Genomic DNA, 14759 nt, shown 5'->3' with positions numbered 1-14759 from the left:
AGAAAAAAGAAAAAGCAGTAATTAAAACTTAAAAAGAACATTTATAATGAAGTGAAAATCAAGCAGCAATTGGGTTTTCTTGTTTACCAGGGGACATACCAGAGGACTGCTTTATACTAGTTCATCAAGTCACCTAAGTCTACCTCTGTAAATCCAGCTGTGGTTATGCTGGGAATCCAAAAATCTAACCAGACAGAATGGGTTTTTTGTTTTTTGGTGTTTTTTTGTTTGTTTGTTTGTTTGTAATGAGCAGAAACTATATGACATCTTAAAAAAACAACCTGGAGTCCTAACCAGAAGCAGGATCACCAGTTTCTTCTAGTCCTGCTCAAAGCAGCATCAGCTATGGAATCAGACTGGGCTGCTCAGAGCTTTATTCAGTCAGATTTTCAATGCCTTCAGGGTTAAAGTGCCACAATCTCCCCAGGAAACATTTTGCATGCTTGACTGTCCTCGTGGTGAGGAAGGTGAAAAAGGATTTCTTTAAGGTGAGAAAAGTAACAGGCTGGGAATGAAGTACCCACTGATGCTCCAGACAATTTACTGCCAGCTGAGGCATGATGCTATCATTCCTCAATAGCACAGAGGAAGGTTCATGTGAAGCTTCTCCTCAGAACTCTAAAGTCCTAGTCATGTTCCATCTGATGGTCATAACCAGGTAAATGGAGACAACTGGCATGGTGTTTTGCTCCCCTTAGCCCTGCCCTTTTCCTGCTCTCTATCTGTCCTTCTTTGAAGCAGCGATTACAGCCTAGTTCTAGGTCAGGTGAATGTGCTGTGGAGGGTTCAATTCACTTTGTCAACGAGATCCAGAGCAGCCACAGACTTCGCTAATGATGACTCTGATTTTCAGGGAGATGGGAACTCCCGAGTACCAAGGAATGTTTAACTGCAGATAGAAAAAAGGCACACTGCCAACAAAGGAGCTAAGATCGTCTCCTTTTGTTGATCATCCTGTTCCAGTGAAGGACAGGAAACCCAAAGGACCCAAAGTCAAATTCAAGGGCTGTGGCATATTGTAACTTTTCTGCACACAAGCAGATGTGAGTCAGGTATGTGAGCTTGGAGGAACTAAAAACATGACATCTTCCTGCACAGAAATAACTGTGCCAAAGTTTTGCTTTCACATTTTGCTTCAACCCCTGCCCCACAGATAAGAGGCTGCAAAAAGCCACACTTCAACCTGAGAGCTGGAGCATTCAGGCAGAAAAAGAAACTGAACTTGAGTCTTTAATGTTCTGGCTGAAAGTCAGTAGCTAAAAAAGACACAGCTGCTTTGTGATTTGAGTCTCCCAGACTTTTTATGGTCAAAACTACATTGTGAATTAGACATGAATTTGTGAAGAACAGTACAGCCATCAGTTATATGTTCTTTTAGTCAATTAAAAAAAAAATAGTACTATGATTTATTAGGGAGTCTAAGCCCACGATACTTGTCTTTTAAAAAAATGTAAGCAAACCAGAAAATCCAACTTTTAAAGGCAGCCTCCATCATGGACTCAAACTACTCATGCTTGACAGCATCACTTTAAATATTTAGTATGCTTGCCTGCTCAAGACACACTTTTAGCAGTGTCATTTATTACGCCAAACATGGTTTCTCAGATGAACTTTGAAAGTACAATTGTTTCACTTGTTCTCTTCATCTGTTCTCTCAATTTTCTAGCTCGAGAACCAGTATTTAAAGTAATTAATAGAAAATCTTTCCCTTTTTCTGAAAAACAGCTCTTCTTGTCAGGCTGGGTAGTGATGGAGAACAGAGAGGGGCTGTTTTCTGGCACCTGTAAGACTTGGGAGCTGAGTTGCAGCCAAGGGGCTGCCAGCAGCCCACAGCTCTGAAACACCTGGTGTGATTAAACCTTCTCCTCACAGCCAGCTCACAGTTTACTCATGGCAGAAGGCAGTTTAAAACTCATGAGCTTCAGACTAGTGAGCTAAACAGTACTGCACCATTCCTCCAGAACACATTAACACCTGCTGACTTGATTGTACTGATTTCACAGCTGTGATCAAAAAAGAGGGTATGTGGGTTCTGTGGAAAAAGTGGGGATTGCCTTCCATTTAGAGCAGAATGCAGAAAAAAATCAAAGTTGTAGCAAAAACCGAGATGGTTTTCGGTTTACAGTAAAGTTATTTTAAAGCCCTATAGAGGATTTATTTTATTGTGCTATAAACAGTGTTACTTTATGAGACAAAGGGTTGGAACATTCACAAAGACTTGGGCTGAATCAATTCAAGCTCCTCTCATGGTAAGCAGCAAAAGGGATAAAGAAGGCAGAGAGCTAAGGAAAGTAAAATTTGGGCAGAGTTCACAGGTGAAAGGGACATGAAGAGGAAGGAAGGCAGGAGTCACTGAGAAAAATGGCTCAGCTGTGCAGTCTCTAAAAGTGAGATATATGATTTCACTGATGCAGAAAGTGGGAGGAAGTCTGGGAGAGGAACAGTTTGCAAAGCAGTGTGGAGAGAAAACAGGAGTCTACTACTAGTAGGAGGCAGACACAAACAGATCACAATTATTAAACAGGTTGGAGATGATTATTTGACAAAGACTTGGATCGATCTGCCAAGAATGTATGTGTTACCCCTCCTTTCCACTTGTAACTGGACCTGTAACTGGACCCCCATATCTATGGGGCATGTTTTCCTAGAAGTCAGTTTAGAAAGAGGGTTTGGACAATGCTCAAACATTTTAAAATTTGATCAACAATTCCTCTTTTCCTTCTGGAAGATGTTTCAAAAAGGATACCACAGCTATTTTGCACAGTACCAGGCTGCAAAGTCTCATTTCCATGAGTGATGCAGAACACCATACCTTCAGCACAAGCTACTCAGCCATGATACAGACACCACTTAAAGCTTTTTGAATGATAGTTGTGTTTAACAACTAGAAAAATGGGATCAAACTGTCCAATTACTGCTGTGACTTTTTTCTTGAATTAAATTTGGTAAATATATGACATCTGTAAAAATAGATTTATTTTCCTTCAGTGTGCCCTGCTTTATAGAGCATGACTGCCAAGCAGAACAAGGAAAGAGCTGTGCCAAAAGACAGGTTTGAAAGAAACAGACAGGTGTCAAATGACTTTCTACACATGACAGAGAAGGAAGGCTGTGGTCTTTCCTGGAGAGGTCACTGCTGTTCCTGTCAGGAGTTAAGTGATTGTCAGGGAACAGGTAAAACTCCCTCTTAGTCCCAGTCAGGACTCTGAAGGTTCAGAGGCCTTTTTGCACAATTAGTCCTGCTATCCTCACTACAGCTTAGTTCTCTCTCCTAAAGCTTCTCTATAAAGCAGTGGTGTTGGCTGGTGTAAGAGGCTGAGATGCTGACAACAGCTGAAGCTGATGAGTTGGTTCTACCTGTGTAACCTAGAAAACATGTGCCCAGCACAGGCCCCTACTGCTCCATGTCTTCAACCAGCTCTCCTTCCACGAACAAATACAGAGTGGTTTCTTCTGTGCTGCCTTTGGGAATTGCTCCTACCTAGACCTCTGGACCAAAACTGATGCACATGATGAAATGTGGCTGTTGCTGACTGGCCGAAAACTGTCCTTTGTTGCTGCTGCAACAAACATTTCTTTTGGCACACCTCCCTCCTTGCCACATTAGAGCTGGGCCTTGCAGGTGGTGTTTGGCTGCACCACTGGCTGTGTCTGGAAAAACAGGGCTCTGCTGTGCACGGCTGGATGTAACACTGTCTGTTCTGCTTGGAAGAAAGCCTGGGGTCACAGAAGAAGGGATCCTTGGGTGTACCTCTGCTCATGCTCAGGTGAGGTCTGCAACCAGGACCACCATGGTACCTTCACCAAACAAGGCTCTACAACTGACAGGACACATGATACGGATGACATCCTTGTCTATTCTGCTCTCCTGCTGTGGCATACCAAGGTTTCTATGAATTATGTTTTTGAAGAAAACATAATTCATAAAATTATGAATTAAGAAAACATAATTCATAAAAACATAGAATTTTTATGAAAAAATTCTATGTTTTTATGAATTCTGAGTCTCCAAAGAATCCTTTAATATCTCAGAGAAGCAACATGAAGTTTTCAGGTTGCTGTGAACATATCCTCTGTCCATAAGGACAGCAGCTAAAAACCAAGAATTGCAGCAAACCTACTATACCAAGACATGCTCCTTCCCTTTGAGGAGTATATGTTATCTCTACTTCATAGAGCTTGATCTGCTGATGGAGCATTTTAGTCCCCACGTTCAATAAGCAGACAGTAACCTTTCCCTGTTAAGAACTGAGAGTGCAGTACAGAGAAGACAAAATGGGAGCCCACATCTCTTGAAAATCAGAACAAATTCAATTACCATCAAGCACAGTTTAAGGCTTATCATTAATAAATCAAACACATTAAATAAATGCATCACCCAACACTGTCTGTAGATGCTGTGGTCTGTTCTGGAGCCAATTTACATTAATTATACTGGGCTATACTTGCTTCCCTCAACTGCTAGGCAGGAACTCATCTACCTTTGGAGGCATCAGAAGGAACTACAGAAATAGTAACACCTGTAATTCAGAACTGGGGAAAAGTTACACTGTGGTGGAACAGGTGGAACCTACATTTAAGGACACAGGACTTTGAGGAGCCAGAATATAGTACTACTGCCCTTTTCTGAGTTGATTTTTTTTGAAGATATCAACACCTGAGCAGGCAGCCTTATCATCTCAACTGCTGTTAATCTTTTTAATGTCAGGAACAAGCTGTAAATCACCTCTGGGGACCTCTTCCTTTTAAACCAGTTCTCTACATGCTTCACAGGAAACAGTGATGAGAGTAACATGTACTTGGGTAATGAGACCTCTGAACAGACCACTCTGTGGTGCCGCCTGCTGGGGTTAGGCTTTGCTAGATCAGGTACTTTTTACTGTCCTCCCTTCTTACTTCTTTTACTGATTTTTTTCTCATTTCTATCAGACAATCTCAATAATTTGCTCAGTTTGGTTTTCTTCACAACCTTCTGAGCTGCTTCTCATATTTGAGGTGAGTTGACTGTGGTGGGTCAGACATAGAAGAGAACCTGTAATTTGCCATTCTGGGTTTCTCCTTCAGGCATAAAACCCCCATTCAGACTCTGGATGTTTTGGCCCATTCTCAATACAAAATAATATCTTCAGGATTAGCTCTCCTTCCCATAGTATCAGACCGCAGGAAGGATAAAAAATATGGACTGGCTAAAGAACAGCAGGTAACACCCCAAAATTATCCACTTACATTACAGCTTCCTTCTTCACAACTTTCTACCTGAAGGAGTATTAGCTAAGCGTGGTGTGTGCAACACAAGATGTGAGTGGGTGTGAGTGTGTTGGCTCATGAGATGTGTTGGTACCCAGGAATGTGTCATGGGAGAGGTGCACATACTGTGCAGGGCTGGGCAAGGTCAGCCAAGCCCTGGTGCAGTGGCATAACAAATCAAGCAAAATTACAGTGATACAAAAAGCCAGGTCATTTGGTGACATTCATGCCACATCATTCCCATATTCATGTGCTCATGCTCTGCTCCTGGGATTTGCTGTCTGGAACCTCCCTTCCCTCTGTCTCACTCCCTCACACATTCCCTCCTGCCTGGATCTTTCTGCTGAAATCCAGTGATTGCTTTGTTCCAGTTTGTCTGAATGGCTTTACTCCTTACCCAAGCCTGTCTCAGGCACCTCTTTCTTTCTGCCCCTCTACTTCTCTTCTAACTAATCTGCAATAATATGCCTGTCAGAATTGGTTTTCTGCCCTCATCTTTGCAGCTCTGTCTGCAGACAGCTCTACTACCCTTAATGTGATGCAGCTGTTCACTCTCTCATCCTTTCCAAAAAGAGCCTGGAAATCTCCTACAGGAAGGATGTTATCATAAATCTGTATATGCCATTTCTCTTATAAATGGAAAGAGTAGTAAGAGATGAAAAAATGTTTAAATAAATTCCTCCCAAGCTCCATGAGACGTCCGAGTGGTGGGCTGCACTTCTGTCTTCATGAAGAAAATCAATAGCAGTGCTGTATTGCTCCTGCTCTCTGGCTTTCACCCCACCCTTCCCCCTGCACAGTGCACAGACTGTGTTCAAGGAAATGGGTGCTCCCAGAGGAGCAAAATGGCTTTTTGCACTTAAGGTAATGATGTCACTTGAGGTCACCATGCAAACAGTTATGGATATGAAAATCTGCAGTTCTGTCAACAGAGCTGGAACCTGGGGACCTAGCTTAAGAGTTAGAGCCTTTTTATAAAATGTTTCCCTAATTTACCTACAGAGCATCTTCCCAGAAACAACAGCTGCTGTACCTAATTAGCATTAATCACCTTGTTATAGAAGAGCAACTGGGAATAGTACAGTACTTGAAATACTGACAAAATTATACACTAATGGCATTGATCTGTCCAGTCTACTTCAACTTCCCCTTTATTATTCTGTTTTTATGAAAAGCTTCAGAATCAAAAGTTTTGGAGCAGACTGGGAAGTGATGATGCAGAAAAGGAGCCACAGATGGAGGTAGACAGAAAGCCTTTTAGCCTACACAAGATGCTTTCTGCTGGCACTGTTTGGGACTGCACTTCCCAGTTCTGCACCTTGACCTGAGGCAAGAGTAGTCCTGGAAGGGGATCTCTGAGCATGGCATCCTTTTGGGCAGCACTAGGAGAGTTTGCTCTGTTGTGCGCTTTGTGGCTCTTTGACAGAGAGCTTTAAGACAAGTTCTGAACACACACCCAACCCTGGGGGAAGGGGTAAAACACCTACACCAACTGAAAGATCAATCTCAGAAGCCATGTGGGGCAGTCTGTTGTTTACTGGGATCAGAGACCTTCTGTAAAGTTTCAGCCAGAAATGCACCAATTTTGTTCAGTTGAACCTTGAGGGCTTTGTAGTTCTGACTGATACTCCTGGTACTATTCCTCTCTGACCACAGAGCAATTCAATATCTGTCATGAATACACTGCAGCATGTTGGAAGGCAGGAGCTAACAATACAGACATGTCATCAGCCTGTGTATCCTGATGGATTATATCCTCTGTGCACTTCAATCTCTACCAAGATAGGGCTCAGTCACAAATTAGTTTTGTCCAAGTCAGACACACCAGGGAACACCACTCTCTATATCCTTGTGACAGTGTTTTTGTTGCTTTTTAATCCTACCAGTTCTGCTTGGTCTAAGTGAATAGCATTCCAGTAACATCCTTGAAATGTGACTCAGTTTCTTTAGCTTAGACATTCAGTTTTCACATTTTATGGCCCCTTTAAGGAACCTTCTGAAAACAGTGCCTTATTCCCTATCTAATCTGAGGAGAGGAGGTGCTTACATCTAAGGCCACAGGCACCTTGGTGGGCTGAAGGCAGCTGTGAGTGTCTCTGCCTCTCTCCCACATGTTCACCTGCAGACAGGCATGCAGGACATGTACTGCCAGGGTCCCAGTGTGGTGGATGTGCTGATGAAGCCTCTGCCACACAACCCCTCATCCCACCTATTGCCTTTTTTACAGGACTACAAACAATTTCCACATTACCCATTTTGTTTTAACACAAACTAATGTCATGACTGCTAGGAAAGACAGACACAGACTATCTGGGTAGGGATTTCAGACCAGAGAAGAGAAATTAAAAATGCAAAATAGAAAAGCAGATGGCATAAGCTTCATTAAAATAATATCTCATCTCCTGGGAATGCTAGGAGGATCTGTTGCCTTCCAGTGGATGCGGTGCCCTGAGATTTACACTTGGGGATTATTTTATTCCTCTCTCTCTCTCCTTATCATAACTCTCCTCTGTTTTCAAAAGGCTTGTGGTATGTGCTCCATCTGGATATGGTTCCTAATAAGGATGGAACTGGAGACATCTCCTAAGCACTAATGTACACCCAGCCCCCAACCCTTGCTGTCAGGAGTCTCCTTATCAATGATATGAAAGAAAGAAAGAAGCAAGGCTGAGCATTGCCCCTCTGGATGGAAAGACAAAGCAGGAGTACTAGAAAAGTGACAAATACATAATTAATGCAGATACAGTATCAATAAAGGTTGAAAATTATGACCTGTGGGAAGTTAGAGATCTTACCTCCCCTTGCTGCGAGGTTCTTTTCTTGATGTGGCCCTAGCACCAAGCACTGTTCCATTTATGAGCCAGGTACAACCTCTAAAAAGTCACTAGAAATACAAGACACCTGTGAAGTTTTTCCTGTATCTAACTGACCCCCGTCAAGCAAACATGTAGCCAAGTGTATTTATTTAGAGTGCAAGAAACCACCAAGAAAAAGACCACTCAAGCAGCAGGATAAATCTGTGTGCAGTATGAGCAGTTTTCACACTCTTTCTGTCACACTTCAATCACTGCAGCATCTGGAAGCAAAAGTTGTATTCATGCTGGGTTGGTATTTAATTGAGCTCACTTGAACCAAGCTTCCAGCAAGCACATACGACAGATTTACACATGAATCTCTGCAAACTGAAAAATGACATTTATCAACCTTCCATCAGAACATTTGACATTTGAACAATTGATTCTGATTTAACAGTGAAAAATGCCACCATCCATATGGAAAACCTGCAATAGGATTAAGCCTCTAGTTGCTACCATCCCCAACAATGGCTTTGCCAGATAAGCTATTAAAAATTTATGTACCACCTTAACTTTTTCTAGCCTTAAACAGATTAAAAACAACCCTGACAAGTTCAATGCAGACGGGACAAAAAAATCTAGTCAGAGGAATGGTGGCCAGAGCTGGGAGATGCAGTGATTAAGCTTCTAGAAAATCAAAGAGACTGGGCAGATTTTCAGAATAAGAGTAGCAGGAGCTGTGTGGATTAAAGGCATGTTACACTGGACACAGACAATACTGTTAGTCTCATTTTGCTTCAGATAACCTAGAGCTCATCTGAGTATGGCTAAGAGTAGAAAGATGGTCCAAGTGCCACTAGGTATGTGTTCACTTCATTAAAGAGGGACACTGTTTTCACAGAGATGTGTTGGAGCAGACTTCTCTCTGGAGACAAGGCAGGAAGATGCTTGTCAGCCTTCAGGGCAATTCCTCTTCAGGAGGTAGGTTTCACCCTCTATTACCTTCATAAGCATACTGTGGTCAGCACTGAGTTCACTTGGCAGAAGGACCAGAGGGAAAGGAGGTCCTGGCCTCTACTACAAAAACTGTTCAAACACTTCCAGTACCTCTCTTTGACTCTTTATGCTACTCAGGACTGGCTAAATGAAAGAGAATGCTTCCTGTGTGGAAAAGCAGACGTTCTGGCAGAAAGAGCTAACCATTCTCCTTTATCTGATTCCTGGAAAAAAGCTAGTAAGTTCTGCAGAACTGCGACTGTGGCCTGTTTTCATGTATTAGTCCAATTCAATAATAGTAACCTTACAATCAACTGATGTAGTCATTTCCAGCTGATAAATTTCAGCTTACAGAATAATGAGTTTCTCCTGTCTTATTTTTCTCATTTCTATTATTTCAGTTTTCATGTTTTTTTCCTGTATGACATTTTTGAGTCTCTTTTGTATTTATTCCCTTCAAATACGCTCTACTAAATTTTCTTTGCCGACTCCTGCTTTTTATGTAAAAGTCATTAATGAACATATACACAAAATGACTGTTGGAGAACTTAATTAGTAATGTCCTTTCTTCTGATACTTTCTCCTTGAACACTACCTGATGTGTATTGACTTCCCAAGTTTCTCATTCTGCCAGCTTTATTCATAATACAGAGATTGGTGAAAGATCTACCTCAAATTACTCTTCATTGAATTTGTATGAATTGAACTTCTTTACCCCAAATTCAAACCTATTTTCAATTATCTGATCTCCTAGAATGGTGTCATGACTTACCAAAGCCAAGTCTAAAAAAGTACAATTTCCTGTCAGGTTAGTGAATCTCAGGAGGATATTTTTATTGCCTAGAAAGTCAAGAATATTGCAGACTTACCAATAATAGCATCAATTGCTCTCTAACCTGTTTCCTGGTGTTAAATTATCCAAAACAACTACTGCAGTAGTAATTATCTGTCTAGTAACATTAAAGAACTCTCTTGGCAGCGAAAAAGGATCCTGGTGGCATATGGCATGCTGGCAGTAATAATCTTCTACCAAACTACGAATTGTGCTGTCATTAACACACACTGCTGCTCCCTGCCTTTTCCTGAAAAGCAGTCACTGTTTCAGAGTATTCATGGCTTGCATAACCACCCTCAATCAGCAGCATCCTCTCAACATCACTTATTTTGATGTGAAGGACAGCCAGGGGACTCCTTCCTGCTCCTACTGGGAAATTTTCCACATTTAGATTTCCATATTTTTAGCAAAAAGCACACTGTTCCTTTGGCTTGTCTGTCATCAGGTTCTTGAAGCTGTGTGGCTAAATAGCTGCTCAGGTTTTGGAGGCAGGACAGGCATGTGTGGATTGCTCTTGCAACCATTAGCCTTGAAAGGAAGCAGTGTCATGTAGTAACAGGACGATTCTGATTCCAGAATTAAAAAATATTGCTCAGATATGGATGAGTATTTGTGTGGGAACATTTACGGACTAAAAAGTTCTTCATCTCACAGTAATGCAGCTCTTTTTATGGTAGCATCTCAACTCCCTGATCCTTTCCCTTTTGTTGCAACTATTCTGTCTTCTCTTCTTTTTACAGTCCCTCCATATTATCTTCATTCTTTATTTGGCCGAGCCTTGATCTCAGCTTATAAAAAATCTGTAGGTTTAAAAGAACTATGCCTTGCTTTTAAGGCATTGCTTCCTTTCTTTGCCACATCCATGGATACAGAGGCTTTACATGTTTGTAGGTCAGTTCCCTGAATCACAGCAGCAGAATCACAGTGATAAAACTGCTCTGTGAGCTGCTTGAGCCTTGATGGCATGCTCAGACACATGCACGGAGATCTGCATATGATCCTGTCTTTCAGGCCTTGGATTCAGCCTTTTCACCCTCCATCAGCACAGACTCACCTAATTTTACTTGAAGTGGAGATGGCTTATAGTTCATGGCTACAGTCTCTCCCTCTCTCGTATCACAATCTCTGTCCGAAATAGCTGCAGCTGTTGGATCCTGTTAAGAAAGAACAGAAACAAAACGGAAAGGTTTAGCTGATAGTTCTGCAGCTTCTTCTCTGAGTGGCTATTAGGCAACTTGACTCCCTTCACATTCAGAGGGAGCAAAAAACATGCCAGTGTTTTGAACACTGGTACCCAGGGGCAAAACACAGAACTTTGGAAGCACATTTATTATGTTAAAAGTACCTCTGGAAATGCCAAATTTCGACATCAGGCTTATATGATGGATGATACTGGGAGTATAATGTGGATGGCGGGTCACTAGTTCAAATTCAGCCTGAGCTGGCAGTAGTCCCAAATAATTTTCACATGATGACTCCTTGGGGTGTTGTATGAAACATATTTACAGTTTCAGATGAATTCCAAGTAGACCACTCAAATTCAAACTTAAAACTAAAAAGTTTGAGACCAGGCCTGTGTGGAAGTCCAGCTTGGAAGGACTGAGGACTACATAGGTAGGGGAATTCAATTTCTGCTCCCTCTTGGGAGGCTATTTCATGGCAGACAGGAAAGATCTGTCAGCACAGTACCTTTCGTTGTCACTAAAATTTCCCCCCTGGAAAACCAATCTCCCCAAACACTTTCTGCTCCTGCCTACTGGCAGACAACATGTATTGAACTTTGTGGTGCAGCACATCAAAGAACTTGAGAGAGAAACAAACTACCAACTCAGACGGTTCTACTACAGATAAAAAGAACTGAAGTCCTTTCACACCAAACTGCAAACCTGTTTGAACTCTCTCCACTTAGCACCACAGTGAAAATTAAAACTAGTTTTCAAACATGTTCTTACTCCCATCTAGAAGACAGAAATTAAATTGAACATGCACATAGATATATGTGTATGTAAATTTGGGTATGTCACAGCTAAAGAGGCACATGCAAGGCAAAAATTCAGCATTAGGTCTAATACATGAACAAACCATTACTTGTGAAAATCATACAAGGCATCATAAATTAAATACTAAAAATACTATTACAAACTATTGAATTGATATTGTCTCTCTATTAGTTTCTTGAGTTTTTATTTTGTACACAATTGCATGTAAAATGCAACTCATAATTTGGCACTGACACCTATATACAAAGCAGAGTCACTAAGTTTCAAAGTAAGGTTACACCATTCTTTACTCTCAGTAAAAAAAAACTATCACTTGTTGAGCCACTCAGTGCACATTAGCTATTTTAATACACTGTGCTTAAGAGATAAAATGTAATTTTTGAATTAGGCTCTAGCTTGGTGGAAACTAGTTAAATAACATAGGTAGGGTTATAACATTTTAAGAAAATCCTGTTCCTTTGCACTACCCAGTAGACCTTGACAGTACTTAAAACATATGGTGTGTACAAGACCTCACATTCAAGGACAATGATGAACAAAACACAATTTCTTCTGCTTTCATCTAATGCAGCCACTGCTGCAGTTTTCCTCTAATGTAGCAGTTTAGTGACTAGGTAAAAAGGTAAGAGAAAGTTGAAAACCAAAAAACTAGCCTCCAGGAGAACATTTAGGCAAATCATAGATAAGTTCATGTGGTATGCTTGGAACATGAATCTGGTCTCAAACATGCCCAGATTAAGGGAATAAGTCAGAACCTAAGCTGCAGGAAAGAATCATCAGAGTGTGGCCTCTCGCCCTTCAGGGGAAGGGAGCACCAAGATCTGTAGATGCTTGTGGACAAAAGGAATGTCGAAAGTTAGAGGGTCCACAAATCTTACAAAGTAAATTACACACTTGTCATGGAAATCTGGTATATTGGTTCTTAAGCCTCCTATTAAGCACTCCGCAAGCGTTTAGAATCACAGGAGGCAGGTGACAGGAAAGGGAGAAAGAGGTGAATTAAGCAGGGAAGAAAGAAAGAAGAGAGAAGAAAAGAAAGAGAGAGAGGGAGAGAGAGAAAGTACGAGAAAGAGAGAAAGAGAGACATAAGAGAGACAAGACAGAAAGAAAGAACGAAAGAAGAAAAGACAGAAAGAAAGACAGAAAGACAGAAAGAAAGAAAGAAAAGAACGCCCGCACAGAAATGAAAGACCTAAAGAAAGAAAAGAAAGAACGAATAAGAAGAAAGAAAAAGAAAGAAGAGAAGGAATAGAAAGAAGAAAGGAAGAAAAAGAAAGAAAGAAGAAAAGAGAAGAAAGAACCAACAGCCCCCACCCGCCCACCCGCCCGCCCAGCCCGCCCTCCCTCCCTCCCCCCACCGCCACCCACCCCGCCCGCCCTCCCGCCCTCCCTCCCGCCCTCCCGCCCGCCCGCCCTCTGGGGATACGCTCAGCCGTCCTGGCTCCCTTCTCAATGCTGCTGATGGGGTGTTCAGGGTCCTGGGGTACACACATATCTGGGCTTTGTGGGGGTAACTTTTTCTAGACGAGTCTCCCTGCACTGGAGGAAATTGTGGAAATAGGCTGGAGGGTTCAGGGTATTTGGTGGTATCCTCCTACATGCCTGCTTCTTGACCTCATTCCTACACTTGTGCTGTGTTGTGTTGTGCTAATCTCCAGGAGCCAGGATAAGGATGTTTGTCCCAGAAAAGTGCTGCTCTACCTCCATGTGGCCTCTTCTCCAGCCCTGTTCTATTCAGTGTCCTATTGCTAACAATCCTTGGCTGTTACTACCAACAATCCTTGGCTGGCTCCAAAGCCATCCAGCTATCAGTGCTTGAGATATTCACATGAGCTCCCTTATCTTTGGACTTCTACTCATGCGAACATCTAGATAACACAAAGGACATGTCTGTCAGACATGCCAGAATGCTCTCAAAGAGGGATGTCCAAATGGTGCTAAGTGGCACCATTTGTGTCCAGGCTTCCTGGATGAATACCTTTTCTCTGCCAGTCTGGGAAAAGGCAGGACACAGTCATTTCTAAGGAACACGACTCCAAGACCTGCATGCTTCCTAGTTCCTACTGAACACAACAAGGAAGTCCTGTGAGCCCCAATCTGCTGGCTGCAGGAAGGCATGGGAGTAGACATATTATGGGAACTAACATAGTGTGATGACATTGTCTCCTGTGCTGGTGCAGTCCAGCAGAGAGTACACTGAGTTCAAAGCCAGAAGTCCACACGGCAGAGAAGGGGTCTGGCCATTCCTAGACTAGCCCAGGTTCACATTGTTAACATCATGCTAAAACTCTAAAACCAAACCAGCCCTTCCCTTTTGTGGCAAACTGATGTGCTCACAGTAGCTTTACCTTTGTAGGCAACCTGACCATGACAAGAGACATCCATTTGCATCAACAGAGGGAGGGGAGAAATCTTCTGAGGTGCATTTAAAGATTTGAACTCTGAGCCTGGACCAGTGAACTCAGCTGGAGAAATCTCAAAAATGGGCTTTAGATCAAACACACAGAAAAGGCTTCCTAGGCCTCCGAAGAAAACCAAGATGATTTTCAAAAAATGATTATTCTCATTCTGTCTAAGACACTCATTCTTAAAAGGACATGAATCTGTCCTTGGAGAAGTTTTTCCCTCTCCCCACAGTCTAGAGAGAAGGCTTGGCAGCTGGTAGGGTTTCTGACACTGGAGGTGGAAATGGTGCGGAACATAGTAGCAGAGTCAGACCTAGGAATTCTTCCCAAAGGTTTGGCATGACACTTTTCAGTGCCAGCTGCACATTACAGCTGCACAAGAGATCCGCAGCTTGAACAGAGAGATCACAGAGGGATCACAAACACCATCACTGTGGGTGACCACCACTGCATGCATGGGCCAGGCCCACTCCCCCCAGAG

At 42.3% G+C, this 14759-nt stretch overlaps 2 protein-coding genes across 5 annotated transcripts in view; both read right to left on the bottom strand.

The window, feature by feature from the left end:
• The window catches only part of UBAP2 (ubiquitin associated protein 2), a 418367-nt gene that overhangs the window by 298525 nt on the left and 105083 nt on the right, over nt 1-14759 (bottom strand). The gene's annotated exons all lie outside the window — the stretch shown is intronic.
• The window catches only part of FAM219A (family with sequence similarity 219 member A), a 95408-nt gene that overhangs the window by 30040 nt on the left and 50609 nt on the right, over nt 1-14759 (bottom strand). For 3 of the 4 annotated variants that reach the window (XM_030237046.2, XM_030237047.2, XM_030237048.2), the window contains exon 2: nt 10928-11027. In XM_030237046.2, the coding sequence (XP_030092906.1) occupies nt 10928-11027 (100 nt within the window). Of the gene's footprint in view, nt 1-8042; nt 8132-10927; nt 11028-14759 lie in introns of those variants that run through there. The other variant, XM_030237049.2, reaches the window with a different exon arrangement.

The sequence above is a fragment of the Serinus canaria genome, chromosome Z, assembly GCF_022539315.1.
Source record: "Serinus canaria isolate serCan28SL12 chromosome Z, serCan2020, whole genome shotgun sequence".
NCBI classification, from domain to species: Eukaryota; Metazoa; Chordata; class Aves; order Passeriformes; family Fringillidae; genus Serinus; species Serinus canaria.
Note: the sequence above shows the minus strand (reverse complement) of the source record. Positions and strands in the feature narration are given on the sequence as shown.